The sequence below is a fragment of the Eubalaena glacialis genome, chromosome 6, assembly GCF_028564815.1.
Source record: "Eubalaena glacialis isolate mEubGla1 chromosome 6, mEubGla1.1.hap2.+ XY, whole genome shotgun sequence".
Lineage (NCBI taxonomy): Eukaryota > Metazoa > Chordata > Mammalia > Artiodactyla > Balaenidae > Eubalaena > Eubalaena glacialis.
In genome coordinates, this window is record NC_083721.1 from 52,799,927 (window position 1) to 52,824,901 (window position 24,975).

General features: G+C 38.5%; 1 protein-coding gene across 1 annotated transcript in view; it reads left to right on the plus strand.

The window, feature by feature from the left end:
• Positions 1-2,859: 2,859 nt before the first annotated feature.
• Positions 2,860-24,975, plus strand: part of LOC133092964 (endonuclease 8-like 3) — a 34,916-nt gene continuing 12,800 nt past the window's right edge. The window contains exon 1 of the mRNA XM_061192718.1: positions 2,860-3,763. Within this exon, the coding sequence (XP_061048701.1) occupies positions 2,860-3,763 (904 nt within the window). The remainder of the gene's footprint in view (positions 3,764-24,975) is intronic.

A 24,975-nucleotide genomic window follows, 5' to 3' on the forward strand; every position in this document is an offset into this window, starting at 1 on the left:
TACCCATTACATTTGGGTAATTCCATTAATTGACCACCTTTTGAGAATAGTGCTGGCTACTCTTCTTGGTAAGCTTCTAGGTCGCTCTCCTGGACTTGGGCAAAGAATGACAGAGAAGTAGGAAACCATGGATTTACTCTGAAATATAAAACCTAAAGCTCAGAGCAAGGCGGTAGGAAATCAAAGAAAATCAAAGGGTGTATTAAATTTACCGCTGACCAAAGTGACCACAATAATCATCCATGAGAAAGAGAGCAAGTTAAACCAAATACAGAAACAAAATTTAGAAGGGAGGGACTTGGAACTTCAGGAGAATTTATACAAACTTGTTTTTATTTTGTCTCTATATTTGTCTAATCTTTGAAACTTTACCTTTCTTAACCTCTAGCTTAGTCAGGAGGAATCTAGATCACTTGCTGTTAGTTGTGTTTGGACTATGTATCTTAGATCTCAGAGCTGAGTTTTCACTGTTATGAATTTTGTTAAAAGTATGGGCTTTGATGGTAGACAGGCATCTTAGAGACTTGTTTCTCCACATACTGTGCGACCTAGACAATTTAGTTAACCTTTTGAAATCTTGGTTTCATCCTCTGTGATATAGAAATAATAACAATAGCACCTGCCTCACAGGATCATTATAAGGAATACATCTGATAATCACTCATTCTTACATTCAATAAATATTTATTGAATGCAGAAGTTATACAAGGCATTGTTTTAGGCACTATGAGCCCAGTGAACAAAACAAGAGCCTCACCTTTTTAGTATTTACATTTTAGTGGGTGAAAGAGAAAATAAAACAATAAATATAAAGAAACATAATAAACATAATATCAAGTCATAAGAGACAAATATTTGAATGCAAGTAGTGCATTTAGGAGGCAATACCAGGATATATCCTTAAGCAAGTAGGAAAATGAACTGCAAAGGAAAAGCAGCCAACAAAGTGTGTGTTGTCGAGTAAGTCACCACCCTGGGTAACTAGAGGATAATTCCTCTGGGAAACTAAGGGTGTCAGTGAAGAATATTATGTCTCCAGAACAATCCCACGTAGGACTCTAGAGAGCTGGAGTATTTTTACATCAACTCCATCAGTCATTGTTTGGGGATGCTGAGGGTAGGCTGCGGGATAGGTTAATTTCTTTGATAATTATGACCTGCTGTGCTCATGGGCAATTCAAAAGGACAGAGAAAGGAAATCAAGAGAAATGGAGGCTACAATGGGGGTAGAAGGTGTTGTTTTGGATAGGAGGAGAAAGAAAGGACTATATGAGGAAGTGGCATTTGAGCAGTAGCCCGAATAAAGTAAAGAGGTGACTCAAGTAAAATCTTGGGAGGAACCAGGCAGAGAAAACAGAAAATTCTAAGGTCTTGGGGTGAGATCATGTTTGATATATATGTGACACAGTAGTAATGCCAAAATGTCTAGAACACAGCTATTGGTAAAGATACGATTGAGAAGGTAATAGGAAATGGGATATGTAAGACATTGTAGGTCATGATGAGGGCTATAAGATTTGTTCTAACTCATAGAAAGTTTCTGAAAGATTTTTAAATAGGTGAATAGTATGATCTAATATTTTTAAAAGATTGCTCTGGTTAACACTTTATGAAGGTAGACCATCAGGGAGTTAGTTAGAATAAAAACATCAAAACCAGTTAAGAGATTCTTATTTGTATTAGGACAGAGGTTATCAAACTTTTAAAACTTTGTCTGAAAAATTATTTAAAGTCTCAGAGGTTTTGTTTGTGTGGGTTTTATCTTTCTACCACATTAAAAATCCAGACTGAAAAAATTTTTAAACCTTTGTTGAAAAAAAAACCTTTATTGAGATTTAATTCACATACCACAAAATTCACCCATTTAAAGTATACAGTTAAGTGGTTTTTGAATATTCAGAGTTGTGCAGTCACTACACCTAATTTAAAAATATTTTCATCACCCTCAAAATAAACTTGTATCCATTATCAGTCACTTCTCATCCCTCCCACCCAACCACTAACCTACTTTTTATCTTTACAAATCTGGCTATTCTGGATATCTGAATATTTTATATAAATTGGATCTTGCAATATGTGATCTTCTGTGATTGGCTTCTTTCACTTAAAATGTTTCAAGTTTCAACCATGCTGTAGCATGTATCAGTACTTTATTCTTTTTATTGCTAAATAATAGTCCATTGTATGGATATACTGCATTTAGTGTATCCGTTCATCAGTTGATGGACATTTGGGTTGTTTCCACCTTTGGCTATCATAAATAATGCTGCTATGAACATTTGTGTACATATTTTTGTATTTTCATATGATATGTTTTTATTTCTCTTGGGTATGAAACTAGGAGTACAATTTCTGGGTCATATGATAACTCTAATTTTGACCTTTGAGGAAATGTCCGACACCTTTCCTTATCATTCAAAACTGAGACATTTTTAAAATACAATAATACACAAACACATATTCCATTAACTGTAAAAGCAATAACTTTATATTTTCCACACAGCCTCTGGAAAACTCCACTATAAAACTGTGAGAGAAAAAGCATGATTAAGAAAAATAGCATCTCAGTACAATTGTGAAAATAATATTTAAAGGATATAATGATTATTTTACATGTGGAACACAGGGAGTAAAATATGATTGGAGTCAGTTTAGAGGCAGAAATATTACAATTGTGATACATATTGTATAATTAAGAGAAATGATGAGACGAGCATAAGATTCCTGAGATGTTAAGAAGGCAGATGGGAGATTTGAATCTCCTCGGGGCCGAGGTACGTGCCCGCGCAGAGGTGAGGTTGCGCGGCAGTTTTTTCAGCAGGGCCGTGCAGCCTAGTGGGGCACAGGGCGGCCCGAGAGATGGTGGAAGGACCGGGCTGTACTCTCAATGGAGAGAAGATTCGGGCGCGAGTGCGCCGGGGCCAGGCGGTGACGGACATGCGGGGCCGAGCGCTGCAGAGCCCAGGGGTGCCCGGCTCGCCGCCCTCAGCCTCTGGGGCTGCAGGCTCCTCACAGGCTGCTGCACTGAATAATAATAAAGACTACAGCCAGAATTTCTTGAGACTGTTTAATGGACACATTTACAGTGGCGTGGAAACTTTGGGGAAGGAGCTCTTTATGTACTTTGGGCCAAAAGCTTTATGGATTCATTTTGGAATGAAAGGCTCCCTCGTGATTAATCCAGTTAAGTCTAAAAATAAAAATGGACTTTCTCCTGTTTTTGAAGTACAGCTCACCAAAGATCTGATTTGTTTCTTTGACTCATCAGTAGAAATCAGAAACTCAGCAGAAAGCCAACAGAGAATAAGAATGATGGAAGAATTAGATGCATGTTCACCTAACTTTAGTTTCTCAAGAGCAGAAAGTGAAGTGAAAAAGCAGAGAGGACGGATGCTATGTGACGTGTTAATGGATCAGAAAGTGTTGCCCGGGGTGGGAAACATCATCAAAAATGAAGCTCTCTTTGACAGTGGTCTCCATCCTGCTGTTAAAGTTTGTCAGTTAACACATGAACAGACACATCACCTTGTGAAAATGATACGTGATTTCAGCCTTCTTTTTTACAGGTGCCACAAAGCAGGATCTGCTGTCTCTAACCACTATAAGGTTTACAAGCGTCCTAATTGTGGTCAGTGCTGCTGCAAAATAACTGTGTGTCGCTTAGGGGAGAATAAGAGAATGACATATTTCTGTCCTCACTGTCAGAAGGAAAATCCTCAACATGCTGACATATGCTTGCAAGATGTTGGTTCTCAGGCCAGAGGTCGGGACCAAGCTCCTATGGTGGAAGCTCTGAGTCCAAACCACTGGACTAACAGAGAACCTCAGACCCCAGGGAATATTAATCGGAGTAAGGCCTCCCGGAGGTCTTCATCTCAGCACCAAGACCTGGATCTATCCAACTGCCTGCAAACTCCAGTGCTGGACGTCTCAGGCCAAACAACCAGTAAGACAGGAATACAGCACCACCTATCAAAAAGAGGAAACAAACAAACAAAAAAAAAGATGAAACCACGGAAAAATATGTTACAGATGAAGGAGCAAGGTAAAAACCTACAAGACCAAATAAATGAAGACGAAATAGGCAACCTAACTGAAAAAGAGTTCAGAGTATTGATAGTAAAGATGATCCGAAATCTGGGAGACAGAATAGAGAAAATGCAAGAAACACTTACCAAGGATCTAGAAGAACTAAAGAGCAAACAAACAGAGATGAACAACACAATTACTGAAATTAAAAATATTCTAGAAGGAACCAGTAGCAGAATAACTGAGGCAGAAGAACAGATAAGTGAGCTGGAAGATAAAATGGTGGAAATAACTGCCAGAGAGCAGAAAAGAAAAAACAATGAAAAGAATTGAGGACAGTCTCAAGAGACCTCTGGGACAACATTAAACGAACCAACATTCGAAGTATAGCGGTCCCAGAAGAAGAAGAGAAAGAAAAGGGGGGTTGAGAAAATATTTGAAGAGATTATAGTCGAAAACTTCCCTAACGTGGGAAAGGAAATAGTCAATCAAGTCCAGGAAACACAGTACCATACAGGATAAACCCAAAGAGAAACACACCAAGACACATATTAATGAAACTATCAAAAATTAAATACGAAGAAAAAATATTGAAAGCAGCAAGGGGAAAGCAGCAAATAACATACAAACTATTAGAGCTAATCAATGAATTTGATAGAGTAGCGGGATACAAAATTAATGCACAGAAATCTCTTGCATTCCTATACACTAATGATGAAAAATCTGAAAGAGAAATTAAGGAAACACTCCCATTTACCACTGCAACAAAAAGAATAAAATACCTAGGAATAAACCTACCTAAGGAGACAAAAGACCTGTATGCAGAAATCTACAAGACACTGATGAAAGTAATTAAAGATGATACAAACAGATGGAGAGATATACCATGTTCTTGGATTGGAAGAATCAGTACTGTGAAAATGACTATACTACCCAAAGCAATCTACAGAGTCAATGCAATCCCTATCAAATTACCAATGGCATTTTTCACAGAACTAGAACAAAAAATTTCACAATTTGCATGGAAACACAAAAGACCCCGAATAGCCAAAGCAATCTTGAAAAAGAAAGATAAACGGAGCTGGAGGAATCAGGCTCCCAGACTCAGACTATACTACAAAGCGACAGTAATCAAGACGGTATGGTACTGGCACAAAAACAGAAATATAGATCAATGGAACAGGATAGAAAGCCCAGAGATAAACCCATGCACATATCATCACCTTATGTTTGATAAAGGGGGCAAGAGTATACAAAGGAGAAAAGAAAGCCTCTTCAATAAGTGATGCTGGGAAAACTGGACAGCTACATGTAAAAGAATGAAATTAGGACACCTCCTAACACCATACACAAAAATAAACTCAAAATGGATTTAAGACCTAAATGTAAGGCCAGACACTATAAAACTCTTAGAGGAAAACATAGGCAGACACTCTGTGACATACATCACAGCAAGATCCTTTTTGACCCACCTCCTAGAGAAATGGAAATAAAAACAAAAATAAACAAATGGGACCTAATGAAACTTAAAAGCTTTCGCACAGCAAAGGAAACCATCAACAAGACGAAAAGACAACCCTCAGAATGGGAGAAAATATGTGCAAACGAAGCAACTGAGAAAGGATTAATCTCCAAAATTTATAAGCAGCTCATGCACCTCAATATCAAAAAAACAAACAACCCAATCCAAAAATGGGCAGAAGACCTAAATAGACATTTCTCCAAAGAAGATATACAGATTGCCAACAAACACATGAAAGGATGCTCAACAACACTAATCATTAGAGAAATGCAAATCAAAACTACAATGAGGTATCACCTCACACCAGTCAGAATGGCCATCATCAAAAAATCTACAAACCATAAATTCTGGAGAGGGTGTGGAGAAAAGGGAACCCTCTTGCACTGTTGGTGGGAATGTAAATTGATACAGCCACTATGGAGAACAGTATGGAGGTTCCTTAACTAAAAATAGAACTACCATATGTCCCAGCAATCCCACTACTGGGCATATACCCTGAGAAAATCATAATCAAAAAGAGTCATGTACCACAATGTTCATTGCAGCTCTATTTACACTACCCAGGACATGGAAGTAACCTAAGTGTCCATTGACAGATGAATGGATAAAGAAGATGTGGCACGTATATACAATGGAATATTACTTGGCCATAAAAAGAAACGAAATTGAGTTATTTGTAGTGAGGTGGATGGACCTAGAGTCTGTCATACAGGGTGAAGTAAGTCAGAAAGAGAAAAACAGATACTGTATGCTTACACATATATATGGAATCTAAAAAAAAAAAAAAGCATGGTTCTGATGAACTTAGGGGCAGGACAGGAATAAAGATGCAGATGTAGAGAATGGACTTGAGGACACGGGGAGGGGGAAGGGTAAGCTGGGACGAAGTGAGAGAGTAACATTGACATATACACAGTACCAAATGTAAAATGGATGGCTAGTGGGAAGCAGCCACATAGCACAGGGAGATCAGCTCCGTGCTTTGTGACCACCTAGAGGGGTGGGATAGGGAGGGTGGGAGGGAGATGCAAGAGGGAGGGGATATGGGGATATATGCATGCGTATAGCTGATTCACTTTGTTATACAGCAGAAACTAACAAGTTTGTAAAGCAATTATACTCCAATAAAGATGTTTTAAAAAAAAAAAAAAAGAAGGCAGATGGATTGCAGGATAGGGAGGATATGTAAATTTGGAATCCATTAGCAAATGTATGTTATTTAAGTCATGGGAAAAAATATTACCTAGGAAGTGAGTATAGACTGAGAGGACAAAAGTCCAAGGACTGAGCCTTGTAACATTCCGATTTGGGGAAATGATGAGGCTCTATATCCAGAGAGTTAAAAGCACTAACCAATGAGACTTGAGGAAAATTAGGTGAAGGTGGAGTCTTAGAAGTCAGTTGAACAAAGAGCTTCAAAGAGTTACCGACTGTGTTAAATGTAATTGAAAAGTTGAATAAGAGAATTGATGATGAGCTTTTTTGCCACATAGAGATCATGAGTGACCTTGGGTGGTTTCAACAGTGTGGGGATGAAAGCTTGACTTATGTGGTTTTAAGAGAAAAGGGAGCTGGGTAGTGACTGGACACACCTTCCATAAGTTTTGCTCCAAAGGGAAGCAGAGAAATGGAGTATAACCTAGAAGGGAAGTGGTTAAGAAAGTTTTTTATTTTTCATTTGCTTTTTTTAATTAGACAGATTACTCCATGATTTTATAATGAAGGAAATGATAGAATATAGCAACAATAATTGAATGAATTAAAACAAGGGATAATAACTGAAGCAAGTCCTTGAAAAATAAAAGGAGATGGGATCCAGGGCACAAATACAAAGGTTAATGTTAGATTGGAACAGGGACAGACAAGTCCCTGTCATCCAAAATAAAAATCAGGAAGGTGTAGTGTGTGGGCATAAATGGAAGGAAGTTAGTAGATCTGATGGTTAATTCTGATTCCTTCCATTTTCTTATTAATATAAGGAACAAGATCTTCAGTTATGAGTCAGAGGGGGAAGGATATGTTAAAAGTCTGAGGCAGGAGGTTATGTGAAAATACTCAGGGAATGGGAGAATGAATGTACTCAGGAAATACAGTGGGTTTGCTATCAACCGAAGTAAACAGTTAAGCCCAAGCCCTGGCACATGACAAGGACTCAATACCTGTGAGCAGTTTATCATTACCTAAACCCACATTTTTTGCAGCCACTTCTGGTATGTACCTCCCATTCATATTAGACATCTATTCAACCACATGCTTTTGTGGCTTGGCTTACACATGTCTTCAAAGCTGAATGGCCTTTTCTCCTTTTCATTCACCTGCTGAACCCTTACACTTTCTTCAAGTTGCAACTCAAAATCCCTCCACAGTGAAATCCTCTGTTCCCTCTTAGCAACAATTAATTTTTATTTTCGTTTCATTTTTTGTTGAAGGCGAAGTGCAATTCATTAATATAAATAATTTCATAGCAATAGTTTGCTTAAAATCCATAGATCATAAAATTGATTCCAAGTCTCTGTCACTATCTACAAAGGTCCTACGTGGTCCCTTTCTTTTCTACCTTTCTCCGCCTTCCTCACTGATTATTTTTCTGTCCTCCAGACCGGCAGAACTCCTTCTTGCCTTAGGAACTGTGTACTTGATGTCCCCTTTACTTGGGACATCCTCTCGCCAGGTCTTTGTGTATATAACACTTTCTCATTATTCAGGCTTCATTTCAAATATCTCTTTTTACTTTTCTTCAGAGACATTCTCCCTGACTATCCTATCAAGAGTTGCTTAGTAAGTCACTTGCTATGAAGTTATTCCTATTTTTCGACAATTATTTGTTTATGGTCTATCTACCCTACGAGTATGTAAGCTTCATAAGGGTAGATACTATTAATATATCTATCTTGTTCACAGACATACACAAAGGGCACAGAACAGTGCCTGGGTAAGAAGAGGAATCAATAAATACTTGTTTAAAAAATGACAATTTCATGAACAAGTACTTAATTTGCTTTATATACCTACATACTATGAGCAAGTTTTTGCTAGTAGTAATGGGTACTACTAAGCATAATAAATCTTTACTCCTTTACAGTAGGTGAACATTAGCATGGCCTCTAGCACACCAGCAGTCACCTCTGGACTGAAGTTTTTTTGAAGATAACAATGAAATTTGGACTGCAAGAGAGAAATTCCACTGCAAGCTTTTCGATTTTATCTCAATGTAATGCTAGTAGGATAGTCATTCTAGGAAAGAACCTCAAATATCTTAGCAATTCAGACTTCTTGACATAAAAAAACATTCTGGTGGGGGGGACCACCTCCAGGGATGCTGAGCCCCCATACAGACTCTCTATTGTTCTGAATCAGGAAACTAAAAGCATCTACTAACATTTTCCATCTATCACCTTCCAGGATCAGTGCCCACAGTTTTCTCTTAGGAATTCCCAGGACAAGATTTAGAAACTGCTTAGAGTCTGACTATCTCTCCTGTGTACTGTCAACACAATAATCTTAATGGGTATAAACACAATTACACCTGGAAGCCAGCAGGGTCTGTCTCAACTCCCTTTCTGGCTCCAGGCCCAAAAAGTTCACAGTGCTGACCTCAGACTCGGTGTGTCACCTGACTTCACCTTTTCTTCTTTGATTTTCTGAGGAAAAGTCTATTTATCTCTAAACATACTTAATTTTCACAGCCTCATCATTTGGAACACCTGGCTGACTATTACAAAATCCACAGTGTGAGGTACAAGGGGGTATTTGGCTATAAGATACCTGTTTTCTTTCCTTTCTCTCATTCCTCTTCCCTTCCTTTCTCACATATTTATTCAGCCCCTATTATGTAGTAGAATAGCAATAAACATTTATGACAGAAAGATGATTATGTGAGAGTCTTGCTTCTCAGTTTATGGTTAAAAGAGAAGAGAAATATAAACAGACAACACTAAACAATATCATATTTTCTCTAACAGCAATATGAATAGGGGCTTAGGGAGGACTAACTGCCTAAAGAAAAGGCTTCAGAGACAAGGTTGCATTTGAGCTGGGTGTGAACATGGTATGCCTTTGACTTGCTTTCCTAACTGATAAACAGGGTTCATGGAGCTGCTTGGAAGGATCCTCAAACTTCAACTGCATTTCAGATATACAAATTTCTTTGCAAGAACTTAAAACTGAGCACTTGATACATCTTTGTAGGGAAATGAATAGGAATTCATCTTCCAGCAAATGATCCAAATCCTGAGGTGACGTCTTATCCAATTAGAAGTAAAAAAGTCAGTGTGACTTGAGCATAGTCCCTTCCTGTGATGCATGACTTTGAAAAAGGTAGGGCCCAGATTGTGAGATTCCTTGTATGCCATGCTGAGCAATTTGGAATTTCTCCTTTAAAAAGTATAAAACTAACAGATCTTTAATTAGGTTGTTTTTCAGTTGTTCCTTTGGTAATGGGTGGCCAATGTCAAAACTTGTTTTGTCACTAATTGGTGATATCAGTAGATGTCTGGCACATATTAGGAACTCAATATGCAAATATTTGTTGAATTAATAAACAATCACATAATATTTACATACCACCTCTTATTAGCCAAATGTTTGTTTTGAGCTTTGTCTTTTATTTCATAAATTTTGCTTTGTTCACTGCTCTAAATCAAGATTTCTAAAACTCATTTCTTTTAATATCTCCCAACATGGTAAGTAATGTGAACCTCATTTTTCAGGCTTAGTAAACATTATACTATTATTAATAACAAATATTTTAAATGTATATTGTACAATATACAAAATATAAAATATTCAAAATATTTTTATAGTCTTTATATAATTTTATCCTTACATTATCCTATGGAATTACTATTCCTATTTTACCAGGGAGGAAAGAGGTTAAGTCATAAACCAAGTCATAGAGCTAGTCAGTGGCTAAGACAGGCTAGAATCATAGTCTCAACTCATAGAAATTTGTTGATTAACTTGACTTTATACTTTATCCAGAATCATTACACTTTTAAGAGACTGAATGTGGTAGAAAAAAGAATTTACTTTGCAAGATCACTTGGCCTTCAGAGAGGGGTGGTCTAGGCCAGTGGATCTCAAAGTGGTAGTGGGATAACAGAGGATAGAGAGATCTGGGACAGAATCATCAGAATAACTTGGATCTATTCTAGGCTCACCCAGAGGGAAATCTCTTCTTGGGCCCCAGTATCTCTCCTTTTACATCTTCTGGGTGATTCTGATGATCAGACATGTTTCAGATTCCCTAGGCTTGTTGATGTCTTTAATCATTTACTTCTCTAAAATTCTTCACGTTTCTATTCTCTTCAGGAGTGGCTTTTTTTCTTAACTGATCTCAGAACAATTTCATATGTTCTCTCTTGGCCCATATTCAGTTCCACAATCTGTGAGACAAATGGGAAGTCGTATGACCTTTTCTGGGCCAACAGCAGGTATTGTCAAATTCCACAGACATGCACTCTAGCAGTCAGGCCCTAAAAAGTGTAAAGGGGAAATAATCCTGGTGCATTAATCTGAGACATTTGAATGTGAGTCAGTTACACCAGCAGTCTGACCTGATATCACATGAACAAAGGGCTATACCACTGATGTAATAAGGTAGTACTGAAACATGTGCTTTGGTTGTAGAGACAATAGGGGCAAACAAATTACTTTTCCAGCCAGACCTGAGTCAACTCCCTCCTTCTGACTTGGCCCATGTTAGACTGTTATGCCGCCAAGCACCCTCTCATCCCATAGGAGAGCTGGAATTTACAGCACAGAGAGGCTGCAGCTGGATCAGCAGATTGATCAAATATTTCACAGGTGGTCAGCATATCTGGCAAAAGTTGGAAGTTACCTCGAAGCCAAACACAAAAGCTGGCTCCGAGTCAGGTGCATTTTTTGTGACTCCAACACCTGGATATTTATTCCTGCCTGCAAGGGAACAACTGAACCAACTTATATTCCAAGTCAAGTGTCTGTGATTGTAGGAAACACATGGAAAATTTTAAACTTGATTCCTAAGCTAAACTCCCTCCCTCCCCTTAGTAATCCATCAGATAAGAGAATATCATTGGAAATAAAACACTGATTTTGTGCATTAGCTAAATCTATCAGATGTAGCTTTTTTTTTTCCTGAGAAATCCATTCCATCAAGTGTGAGCAGATATATCCTGAAAGAATCAGATGGGAGTTGGGTTTAGAGCAGTAGTTCTCAGTGTTGTCTCTGGACTAGTAGATAGAATCAGCATCACCTGGGAACTGATTAGAAATACAAATTAATTTCCAGCCCCACTCAGTGTTTCTCAAACATTCACATCCTTCACAATCACCTAGAAGGTTTGATAAAAGACAGATTGCAGGGCCTATCACCAGAGTTTCTGATTTAGTAGGTCTGGAGTGAGACCCTAGAATTTCCATTTCTAGCAAGTTCCCAAGAGATGGTGAGCCTACAGGGATCACACTTTGAGAACCAGAGTTTCAGAACAGTGAATTTCAACCTTGGCTAAACGTGAGATTTATTAGCAGAACTTTTATAATTCCTCATGTATAGGTTGTACCCCAGACCAATTGTGATGGTTAATTTTATGTGTCATATTGACTGGGCCATGGAGAGCCCAGATTCAACATTATTTCTGGGTGTGTCTATGAGGGTGTTTCTGGATGAGATTAGCATTTGAATAGGTGGACTCAGTAAAGTAGATTGCCCTCCCCAATGTGGGTGGGCAACATCCAATCCATTGAGGGCCTGAATAGAACAAAATGCAGATGAAGGGAGTATTCCTTCCCTTCCTGTCTGCTATCTTGAGCTGGGACCTCAGTCCTTTCCTGCCCTTGGATGGAGATTTATATCCTTGGCTTTCCTGGTTTCCAGGTCTTCACACTCAGACTGGAATTACACCACTAGGTCTCCAGCTTGCAGATGGCAGATCATGAGACCTCTCAGTCTCCTTAATCATGTGAGCCAATTCCTCAGAATAAATTATACACACACACACACACACACACACACACACACACACACATTATTGGTTCTGTTTCTCTGGAGAACACTGACCAATACACAAATTAAATAGAATTTTCAGGATGGCAGGTGTTAGACCCAAGAATCAATAATTTTTAAATCTCCCCAGGTGATTCCAATGTGTAGTCATATTTGAGAACACTGAAGTATAGAAAAGCACAATCATGAAAATGGAGGGTAAAGAATAAAAGATCTGATAAAGAGGAAGAAAATCCAGTACTTACTGAACCAGACATTATTTGTCATATATTTTGTCTTTAAATGCAATTTTTGTCTTTTAGTTAGATGTAGCTTCAAATTTTATAGCTATTAAATAAAACCCCTTGCATCACCCCAGGCAGATGTATCCATATGTTCACACACACACACACACACACACACACACACACACACACACACAAACTTGACCTAAAGAAAGGAAGCATAAAGAAGTAAATACCCACATTACAAAATGGTGTGATGCTAAAGCTGGTTAAGTTTCCATCAAAGGAGATAGAGAGAGATCTTTAAATGTATGCCATTACAGCATGTGTTCTATTTTTGTTCACCATTGTGTACCTCAGAACAGGATTTGGTGCACAGCAATCTTTCAATAAATATTTTTTAAATAAATGAATGATAAATCTGCCTGAGATGCATTAGATCTTTGGTAGATATTTCCAGGCCTTTTGTATGATGATTTAATGTTTTTAAAAGTGAGTTTTTGCTGGCTGTATGCTCGCATACCCTCAACTTAAGGCATCAACAATGCTTGGAATGGTTCTTTTGTTATTTTATTGCCTTTTGGAAATCTCCTTTCTTATATGGAACAAAAATACCAAAAAGGCTCATGTTTCGCTTTCCTCTTTTTTCATCCTGGGAACTCATTTTTTGATTTGCTTTTTAGGCCACTATCTGCGAAAACAAATCAAACATTCATCATCTGCCATCTAACTCAAAGACATGGAACCTAGATTGCTAAAAGGGGCTCTTTATGTTACATTTTTCCTTTGCAACAAAAACCACCCCACTCCAAGCCTTAAACACAATGCTAAACTAGCACGACTATTTGAAAACTAAATGGATAGACTACAATAGAGGAACATTCTGTTACCACCAGGTTCTCCCTTGAGTTAGGAATACACGATTAGAAAACTAATTCTCTAAAATAAGCTACAGGTTTTTCCCCCACAATTTCCAGAAGCTGCTTTTATTATGGCACTTGCTGCCTGTTTGGTAATTTCAGTGGAACCTCACGTTGCAAATAATATAAAAGTTTTGTCAGATTTTCCATTGTGAACTTCATTGTGTTGAGTGTTTAAACATTTCCAACTGTGTCAGCCTAAAATTCTTCCCTGCAAGTTTCCACCTGGAATGCATTTTTTGAAATATCAAAAATGGTCAACAACTCAGTTTAGCATATTTCCCTCTGAAGTACAAGAAACAACTAAAAAATATAAATCCGAGGAATTGTCTTATGTTTGCCTCATCCGCCAAGACATACAAACTCATGCATGCATGGCCACACAAATACATGCTTTTCAACTAAGTCCAAGAGAAAAAAAAAGGGAGTTTTTTCCTGATAAAGAGAAAAACGTTGCTTAAATTTTTCAGGGAGCTCAGTCTTCTCTCAGATCATGTGAACCATGAAAATATTTGCTTAGTGACAATAATGTTTTTACTGAGAATGCAAGTCGTGAAAAAGACCAATGAAATCTACTGCTATAAATATTTATTAATGATTTGCTTTCTAATATAATTGATTTTTTAATTATTTGGTGTTTCATCATAGACCCTCATAGCAAGGAGTCTGACAGTGCTCTGCTCCTTTAGAATGAAAACAACCCTTTCTTAGAATGTTACCTAACCCAGTTTCTCCCAATCGTAACCTCTGTCTAGCCCCTCTTTACTTAGTATTGAGGTTCCTACCTACATACAAACTTCATCTAAATGTAATAAATTGGAGTAATATGTTGTTGTGATATATTGAAATATATTCTAAAGGCAGGTGAGAAAGGGGAAATTATTTTCCTCAAAGTATTTAAATTTGGTACTCTCAAAAGACAGTAAAATGGAAGATCTATAAGATCCCTCTCTATCCTTGAGTATTTGAATAATAGCAACTTAATATTATTTTCATGTGCAAAAACTTAAATTCAGCACTGATTCTTTTCTCTTAACTAATTACTCCTTTGACATGGTATATTAAACATGTCATTTTATACCGTTGTTTTGACACTCAGGGCCCTTACTGACCCTGAGGAGACTGCACTTTCCAGGGCTAGCTAATTCCTAGAAATAGTAAAGGACTTACCTGCATGCATGCCTTTCATGTGCAAAGCAACTAATCTGAACCCATGCCCCAACCACTTCCTTTATTTGACTCTCACAGGGCTCCCACATGCAGGACCACTATCCCCCTGCCCTACTCACCTCAGATAACTAGGGACAGTCTCTATGCCTCAGAGTCTGCCAAAATTTTTCAAGGTAGCAAATCCTAAGCCTGCTTAACCTACCTTGCCTTGCCTTCTTGAGAAAACCACAATAAAGGCTATTGCTCATGATTTTCCTCCACTCCTTCAGCCTCCTGACTGACCCTGGTGCTTCCCCATGAGGCCCCCTCTTCTTGGGAACTGTGAATAACAAGCCATCTTTCAAGGGTAATTGTGTCCTGGTCTGTTGGGTCACCATACCAGAATAGTAATAAAATCTACACTTTAAAACACATGACATGAAAGAAGAAAGATGGTTTAGGGTCAGAAACAGAACTAATTTTTTCAGGTCAAATAATCTTGGGCATCCATTTATTCAGCAGTCTTTTAAGGCCAAGATGTTCCCACTAGGGATAAAATGGTAAATAAAGAAGGTATAATCTGAGTCTTTGAAAAACTTGCACTCAACTGAGATATGCAGATGAATAATAAGATAATTATAGTGTAGTGCTTATCATAAGCCTCATTGTTAAAGGAAGTATTTCTTTCAAAAGTTATATTTGAGCCCAAAAGATAAAGTGTAGGAATTGGGTATCACCAATATTCTCTGAATATCACCATTTTAGAAATGGTCCCTGAATATCAGTTAATCCCTGAATATCAGCCTCCTTGTTTGTAAGACTGGGATAAAAATACTCTTTGTAGGACTTTTGCAAGGATTGCTGAGATATTGTATTTAAAGTCCATGGAACATGATAGCCATCTACAGTTGCACCCACCAAGCCCATGTTCATCTCTTACTGACTTCTTTTCTTACCCTCCACTTCTCTGTAAGTCTTGCATGTAACACTAATCTAGCCAATATAGAACCAGCTTCCTCTGTGCTTTTCACTGAGAATTTAATTTGGCTGATGCTATAGCTTCAGACTGGATACCCTTGGGTTGAAGAACATGTGTTAAGTATTCTTTTAGTAGTCTGCCAAATCGATTCAACTGCCTGTTTTGGAACACTAGATTTCTATTTATCTAAAGTAAAACAGATCAGCAAATCATCTCTAATCAACTTGATATGTGTGTAGCAAATACACTTAGAAACCTAACTAGATGACCAAAAGTGACAGCCAACATTTATGATCAGAAACAACCATTAGGGAAATTGGTAGGTAACACATTTAGCTCATGCAGCATACTCCCTGTATTCACTCTGTACACACAGATAAACATTTTGCTAAACTTTAGGAACCCCATTCTGTAAAAATGCCACTTTTACAAGTTGGATAAACTATCCTCAAGGCAAGATTTTTTGGAAAAAAACTACCAAGATAGTAACCCATAAGTGTTTTAAATGCACGTTGCTTGTATAAACAAATTATCAATAACAGTACCTTACAAACTTCATTAATTCATTAATAAATATGCATTGAGTGTCAGGTGTCAAGGACTATGCTAGGCACCAGAGACTCAGTGGTAAAAGAGGTCGTGAATGTCCTTAGTGCCATAGAGCTAACAAACAGTGGGAAAGATAGCAAATAATCATGGAAATGTGAAATTGCCATCATTATAAGGATAGTTAGTAGGTTATAAGAGCTAATCAGAGAGGTCTGGAAGGATTTCCTTAGGATAGAACAATTGAACTGAAATATTAAGAATGATTAGAAGTTTCCTGGGTAAAGAAGAAATTGTGTTCTGGCACTTGCAAAAGACATGGCAGGAAGACCATGGTGTGTGTAAGGAGCCTGAAGAAAGACAGTACAGCTTAAGTAGACTAAGGAAAGGAGAACACATTGTGAGATGAGGCTTGAGGGGTAGGGTCAGACCACCACAGCTTTGTAGGCCTCGCTAAATAATTTATCCTCTATCTTACATGCAATGGAAAAACATTGACCGGACTTAAGCAAGCATGTGATTTAATCAGATTTGCATTTTTAAACGATCGCTCTGGCTTCTGTGTATAGATTTGATAAAAAAGAGGGCAAGAATAGATGAAGGTATACTGGTTAGTAGGCTATTGTGAAGGCCCAGAATTTATGTGACGGCAGCCTGGACTAAGGTAGTAGTGGAAAGGTTAGAGAGAATGAAAATGGTTGAGAGATATTTAGGATGTAAAATTTGCAGTTTCTTTTAGTTGTTTGGATAAAATGGGGAGGAAGAGATAAGCTCAAATTTGACTATAAGATTTCAGGCTTGTATAACTGTATGGGATCACTGAAGTGGAAATTATATTATCTGGAATTGACAATGTTATAGATGACTCGATTTGAAGGGTGAGATAGATTATGATTTCATTTTGAACATGTTGACTTGGGGAAGACTTGGAATTATTCCAGGGAAGATATCTAGGGGACATTTAGATCTAATGCTCAGAAGAAGCATATGGTCTGGAGATGTAAATTGTGAGTCATCTGTGCATAGGAGGTAACTGAAAAGTAAATGTCAATATAAAAGTCTAATGAGAGTATAGAATAAGAAGTGAAGTACACCTAGGACCAGACCTTGAAGAACTCCAAAATTAGATGGTTGAATAAAGGAAGTTAAAGAGGAAAAAGCCCAAAGAGGAAGAAAAATCACTAGGACAATACTACCTAGAAACCAATGGATGAAATACCATTGCTTTTCAGGAGAGAGTGCTCAAGATGTTGAATGATGCTGACTGAGTTAGTGTCACCAGCCCACTGGTAGATTCTGCGAAGCTAATGAATCCTAACCTAGGCACCTTACACATGCCGACTTGGGCTCTATAAGTCCTGGAAGATGCATGAAAACTATAGAGTGTTCTAGCTAGGGAGGGCAGCCTGGTTACAAACAGAAAACCTTTTTTGTAAAATAGAGTTTATTTTTTAGAGCATCTTTAGGTTCACAGCAAAATTGAGCAGAAGGTACAGAGATTTCTCATATACCCCCTGCCCTCAACATTTTCTTAATGGAAGAATTTTGGTAAATTGCCTAAAAAATTACCAGAAACAAACAAACAAAAAAGAATCTGAATTACCAAAGGCCCAGTAATTTGGTGAGGTTCTTTTCCTAAATAAGTAATTATATATTTATCTAATTTCATATTTGTTATTCTGGGTTTTTTTTCTTAGAAAGGGTTCCCCTCTTCCAAATTATATGAGCTTCATGCTAAAACCTGACTCCATCCCTGCACCAACCCCTTCAAAGTTCCTAGTATTTGGCCATGGACACAAGGCTGTATAATAACATTTTATTTGCCTGTCACAGTATAAATGAAAACTTCCTCCTAATAGCAAAAGAGTTTCTATAAGGAACCCCGTCACTCCTTCTGCCTTGGTCCTACCCTCCTGCCCTAAGTGTCTTGGGTAGAGACATGTAGATAAACATGCCAGAGTAGGCATAAAGCATGAAGAGACATGTTAAGACTAATCAGAAACCATCCATAATAGAAGAGGAACTGAAGAAGCAAGTAGACAAATGCTCTCAGCCAGTTGATATAAACCAGACTTTGCCAAAACTAGCACAATAGGCACATGAACAAATGGCTCAGACAGCACAGATGGAGATTATGTATGGGTCCAGTAGCATATACTTCCACTTAGCAAGGCTAATCGAGCTCCTTCTGAATATCCAGTGCATCAGAACACAGACCAGTGTTGAGCCACCAATATGGCACTATTCCCTGAGAAGACTATTTGGTGGTAAGTTGATTACATCAGGTCATTTTTATCCTGGTCCAATGGTCCAGCAGTTGTCCTTACAGGCATAGATACCGATTTTGTATGTGTGTTGTGTCAGCCAGCACCAGGCATCCAAGACTTACAGAATACCTGTTTTATAAAGATGATGAAATGCCACACAACACAGCCACACTCCACTTGGTAGCCAAGGAGTTTTGTGATTAGGCTGAAGAAAATGCAATCTACTGGTTATATCATGTGTCATGTCATCTAATGATAGCCAACCTCAGGAAAGCAGGAATAGCTTTCTAAAGGTGCAGCTGAAAGACCAGCTCGGAGGAAGCACTATGAAAGGATGAGGTATCATCTGTCAGGATGCAATACATTTATTAAATCAAAGACCTCCATATGATGCAGTGCCCACAAAAGGAAAAACACAGGTCCAGAATCCAAGATATAGAAGCATGAATGTCTCCATTTACCAACACTTGCAGTGACTCACTGGGAGATTTTGTGATTCCCCTCTCTACACCTCTGATTTCTACAGAGTTTTAAGTCCTGATCCTCCAAAAGGGCAAACTCTTGTCAAGAGACACAGCCAGAGTCTCAGTTCACTATAAATTAAGTCACTTTGTGCCCAAGGGCCAGCAGGCAAAAACAGGAATCACCATATTTTCAGAGGTAATTGACCCCAGTCAGCAGGTGATAAGGCTGCTTTTAAATAATGGGAACTGGGAGGAATATTTGTGTAACCCAGGTGATCCACTTGGGTACCTTCTGATACTTTTTTGTCCCATTGTAATTGTGAACAAACATGTGGAGCAACCCCAATCTGAGAAAGGCATGACTATCAAGTGTTCTGTCTGGGAGGATTTGGGTCACATGCCACCAAGATCTGAATTGGCAGCTGAAAGCTCAAGGAATTAAGAATGGATAGTGGATCATCTTCTGACCCTGAGATAAATCCAACTTGATTGTGATGTATGATATTTTTTATGTGCTGTTGGATTTGGTTTGCTAATATTTTTTTGAGAATTTTTGCATGTATATTCATCAAAGATATTGGCATGTAATTTTCTTTTTTGGTAGTGTCTTTGTTGGGTTTGATACCAGGGTGATGGTGGCTTCATAGAATGACTTTGGGAGTGTTCCCTCCTGTTCAGTCTTTTGGAAGAATTTGAGAAGGATCGGTATAAGTTTTTCTTTGTATGTTTGGTATAATTCTCCAGTGAAGCCATCTGGTCCTGGACTTTTGTTTGCAGGGAGTTTTTTTTTTAATTACAGATTCTATGTGTGTGTGTAACTGAATCACTTTGCTGTACACCAGAAACTAACACAACATTGTAAATCAACTATACTTCAATTAAAAAAAAAAGATTGGATTGTGAAGAAGGGATTCGTTTACTTTTAGAAAGAAAGGCTCACAGGGATGATGGAGTAACTGCTCCCAAATCTGCAGGGAAGAGCAAAATGAGCAGGGGGAGGCTCAGGGGGACCATCAGGCTGTGACGTAAATTTGATAAAAAGTAAAGGAGGACGTGAGAGAAAGTTGGATGGAACTGTCCTGGATTGTCAGGCAGCCCAAGGAAGATTTGGCAAAGTTATGGGGAGTCCTTGAGCCAAAGTTGTCTGTCAGAGCAGTCTTGTATCTCCTAAGAATGGGTTTGCTTTAGTATTCCTGTGGCACCACATCCTTGGCTTAGAGGAGATGTTACCTCAGAAGCAATAGATTCAAAGCACAGTACCTGAGGCCATCATTTAATTTCATTCCCTGCAGTTCAACATCTGCAAGTGAATTCTCATGGCCATCACGTCATTATTTATTTAAATCATAATAGTTACTTGAAGCATAACATCTACCTGACTACAGTGTGAGAATTCCTAGGTGAAATATTTAAGACTGTCATCTCTAGTAGTCTACCCAGAAATTTCATAGTAATCTTTACATATCATCTTTTAGATTCATTCAGACATCAACTCTGTCCAATTGTGGCCTACAAAATACTCTTGACTTCTTCCCCTGCTTTCATCAGTTCTTAACTCCATTTTCAACCTTCCAACTTATCATTGTAAGTTCCTTAAAAATTGGTTTCATGTGAAATGGGAAAACCATAGTCTTCATGTATGGCTTTTTTATGATTAAACGGTATAAATGTCTAAAGAGAATGGCAAATGGAACATTTTATTACTAGTGGCTAACAATATTGAGTGCTTACTCATACCAGGTACTGTTCTAAATACCTCCTCAATTCTTAAAATCCTACAGGTTTTACTATCTTTTTTTTTAGAGAAGAGGACCTGAAGCAGCAAGAGGTTAAATAGTTTGCTCATATTACATTTATTAAGTGTTGGTATCAGGATTCCAACCCAAGCAGTCTAACTGAAGAGCACATGCTCACTCACTAAACTCTTAACTGTTGGCTGCTCAATACATGTTTCCTTTCCTTCATTTCCCAACCCTTCTTTGTTGGCCAATTATATTGTTTTGGTTTGTTTTGGCTTGTTTTAAAGACAAGAAGTGAGTCTTGTTCATATGGCTCATTTCTATATCCCCGGCAGCTAACACAATGACTATAATCGAGCAAGTACGAAATACATGGGAGTTAAATGAATGTGCATGTGACAGTGTATTGTTTAAGGAGAGCCAGTCTTAGCTGCAACATCTGCAGACAAACTTAGTGGGGATCTGCTATAGACTGAATCGTGCCCCACTAAAATGCATATGTTGAAACCATAAACTTTAATGTGACGGTATTTGGAGATGAGGCTTTTGGCAGGCAGTTAGATGGTGTCATGAAAGTGGGACCCTCATGATGGGATTATAAGAAGGGTGACAGAGAAAGAAAAAGAGAGAGAGAAAGAGAGAGATTGCTCTCTTTCTATCATGTGAGAATGCAGCAACAAAGCAGCCATCTTTAACTTAGGAAGAGGACTCTCACCAGGAACCAAATCAGCTGGCACCTTGATCTTAGACTCTCCCAGACTCCAGAAATGTGAGAAATAAATATCTGTTGTATAAGCCACACAGTCTATAGTAACTTGTTTTAGCAATCTGAGGTGACTAATATGGAGCATAAGCCCAAGACAAGTGCACGGGACCAATTTGTGTCAAGGCATGCTTTTGGCAAAGTTTTAGTGAAATGTGATTAGACAAACAGAGATGAGGGTCAGCAGTATCATGGGCATAGCTGATATAAAAGTTTATCGACAACAAGGTACATGGCAGACTGAGATATAGTTAGGAATAGGGGTCAAGGTCATGTCAACAGAATAGACAGGTTAATGTTTAGTAAATTAATGAAGTCAAGACCAGAGTTTCAAACTAGGACGGCTATGGAACCAGGGTCAAGACAGCAACTGAAATATTTCCTAAGGGTCCTTGTGCTCTGACTGGTACCTTCTCTAAAGACAGAACACTCCTTAATTTATGACTCGTTATGTTTTCTCTTATTGTCTCTACCTTGGGAAGGGGCAAAAAGGGGAAGAGTAAACTGAGGGCTAGAATTTGGGTCACCTCTGATGTCTTATGTCAGGCTAAGAAGAATGTGGTCTCAACTAGAGACTAGCTACTGTATGACCCCACGGGAAAATTTTCAAGGACAAATAGCACCACAAAATTATTCCCAACATGAAGCAAGTCTACCATCTATGTCAGGCTGTCTTGAACTAAAGGCTGCACTTAGCAGGAAGGTGAGACAAGCATAACTTCCTGGGCCAAGTGGCTCTTAGTGTAGAGCAATACTCAGAGAAGAAGGGCAACTTTGATCAAAGCAGCCAAGGTTTTGAAGCTGAAGGATGGTGGTCTGGCCTGACAAAGAAAACATTGGAGGAGAAAGGGGTAGTCACTAGAGCGAGCGTCTCACATGAGAGGAGGCACGATCATACATTACCTTCCTTGAGGCTCCCAAACCCTCATCAAAACACATCAATTTAGCCCTCATTCACCGCAACTAGAGAAAGCCCACATGCAGCAATGAAGACCCAATGCAGCCAAAAATAAATAAATAAATTAAAAAAACAAAACAAAACAAAGCAAAACAAAAAAAACACATCAATTGTTGTTTGTTCCATAATTCAATTCTACTTTTTTCATTACTTGCATCTCTCTTTTGTCTTAAGAGCCAAGTTCACAACTTTTGGTCCTGATCCTCTCTATCGTGTTCCATTGCAATTGACAGAATACTGTTCTAAAATGCAAGGAATATTTTGGTGCCAGTGACTTGAACTATTTCCTATAAATTTCCGGATAATATATTTTTCAATACATACCTGCCCTTGATGATTTGGCATCATTTTTAGCTATTCCATCTTTACCTTCCACTTCACTGTGCCTTGCACTTTATATCCCAGCAATGTCTATCTATCCATGACTCTCCAGCCATGACTTTTCTCCTAACTTTTGACTGTGCCTGGAATTCTCTCTGTCCAGTTGTGCTTCTAACAAACTCTTCCTTAGATATCCTCTAATATCAAAGTTTATCTAATCTGTGTAGCCTTCTTTGATGCCCTCAGGCATATTTAGGAGTTTATTCTTCTATGGTCCCATTGCATTTCTTTTTCAGGACAAGTTATAGTATTTAGCACACAGTGTTATAATTTTGTTGGCATCTCCTCTTCCCCATTAGACTGTGCTATGGACTGTATGTTTGCACCTCCTCCCGACTGATCAAAATTCACATATGAAACCCCAATCCTCAATGTGATAGTATTTGGACATGGTGCCTTTTGGAGGTAATTAGGTCATGAGGGTGGAGCCCTCATTATGAGATTAGTGCCCTTATAAGTATAGATCCAGGAGAGCTTGCTTAATCTCTCTCTGCTTTCCACCATGTGAGGTCATAGAAAGAAGACAGCCATCTACAAGCCAGGAAGCAGGTCCTCAATGAATCTGCTGGTGCCTTGATCTTGGACTTCCCGGTCTCCAGAACTGTGAGAAATAAATGTTTGGTGTTTAAGCCACCCATATTATGGTATTTGTATTATGGCAGTGCAAAATGACCAAGGCAGACTGTAAGGATTTTTTTTTTTTCTTTTTATAATGCACTATCCCTTGCAATTTCATTGACTAGAGGTATTATTAGTAAATAAGTATTACTGACTGAGCTGGTCTTTTTCTTCTTTTAAAGATTTTTTTGATGTGGACCATTTTTAAAGTCTTTATTGAATTTGTTACAATATTGCTTCTGTTTTATGTTTTGGTTTTTTTGGCCAGGAGGCATGAGAGATCTTAGCTCCCTGACCAGGGATCGAACCCACACCCTCTACAGTGGAAGGCCAGAGAAGTCCCAAGATTGTAAGGATCTTAATGGCAGGGGCAGTCTTATTGTCTTTGAATAAACAATATTAGACGCAGTCCCTGTCACACAGTGAACTCTCCATAAACATGTCTTAAGTGAACCAATAAATGAAAAAAACATTGATTTATAGCTTTCTCCTTGTTACTCATTACTCTGTCAGTCACTTTATTTTTTTTGGTTATTGTTGTTAACTTAGCATTTTCCCAAACCTACACTTTTCCCCTCATCAGATGAATTTTGTCTAGCAAGGAAAGGGAATACAGTGATATACAATTGAGGAAGTGACCTCCACACCACTGATGGATACTGGAGGAAAAAATGCTCTAAAAAAATGGTATAGGGCTTCCCTGGTGGCGCAGTGGTTGAGAATCTGCCTGCTAATGCAGGGGACATGGGTTTGAGCCCTGGTCTGGGAAGATCCCACATGCCGCGGAGCAACTAAGCCCGTGAGCCACAACTACTGAGCCTGCGCATCTGGAGCCTGTGCTCCGCAACAAGAGAGGCCGCGACAGTGAGAGGCCCGCGCACCGCGATGAAGAGTGGCCCCCGCTCGCCGCAACTGGAGAAAGCCCTCGCACAGAAACGAAGACCCAACACAGCCAAAAATTAATTAATTAATTAATTAATTTTTAAAAAATGGTATAATATCCCTCAAGTCTCAAGTCATAATAAGTAGAGATTTCTCTGCTGTTTCCACATGGGTCTCTCTTGGTGGGGCATCAGTTACATGAAGCATTGCTCACAAGGCATTCCAGCTCACTGTGAAGTGGATAATATCCATAGGCCACTAGGGGGCTACAGGTATTCCTTCATTTTAGAGACTTTATTTTCTGAGCTACTGCTGTTCTACTAAAGAGACAGGAAGAAGTCACCAAATGTGCATGAGGAGAAGTTTAACAAATTCTGGATATCCTTATAAATAATATTTTTTACCTTGAGATCAGAAGCCAACACTATTTTGGCTTAATTCAGTCTTTGGTCAGCAACAACAAAAGCTTTGGAACAACAGAGATCAGGATTTCAGATCTATTTCTGTCACTTAGGAGGCAAATGATCTTTAGAAATAGCCTATTATATT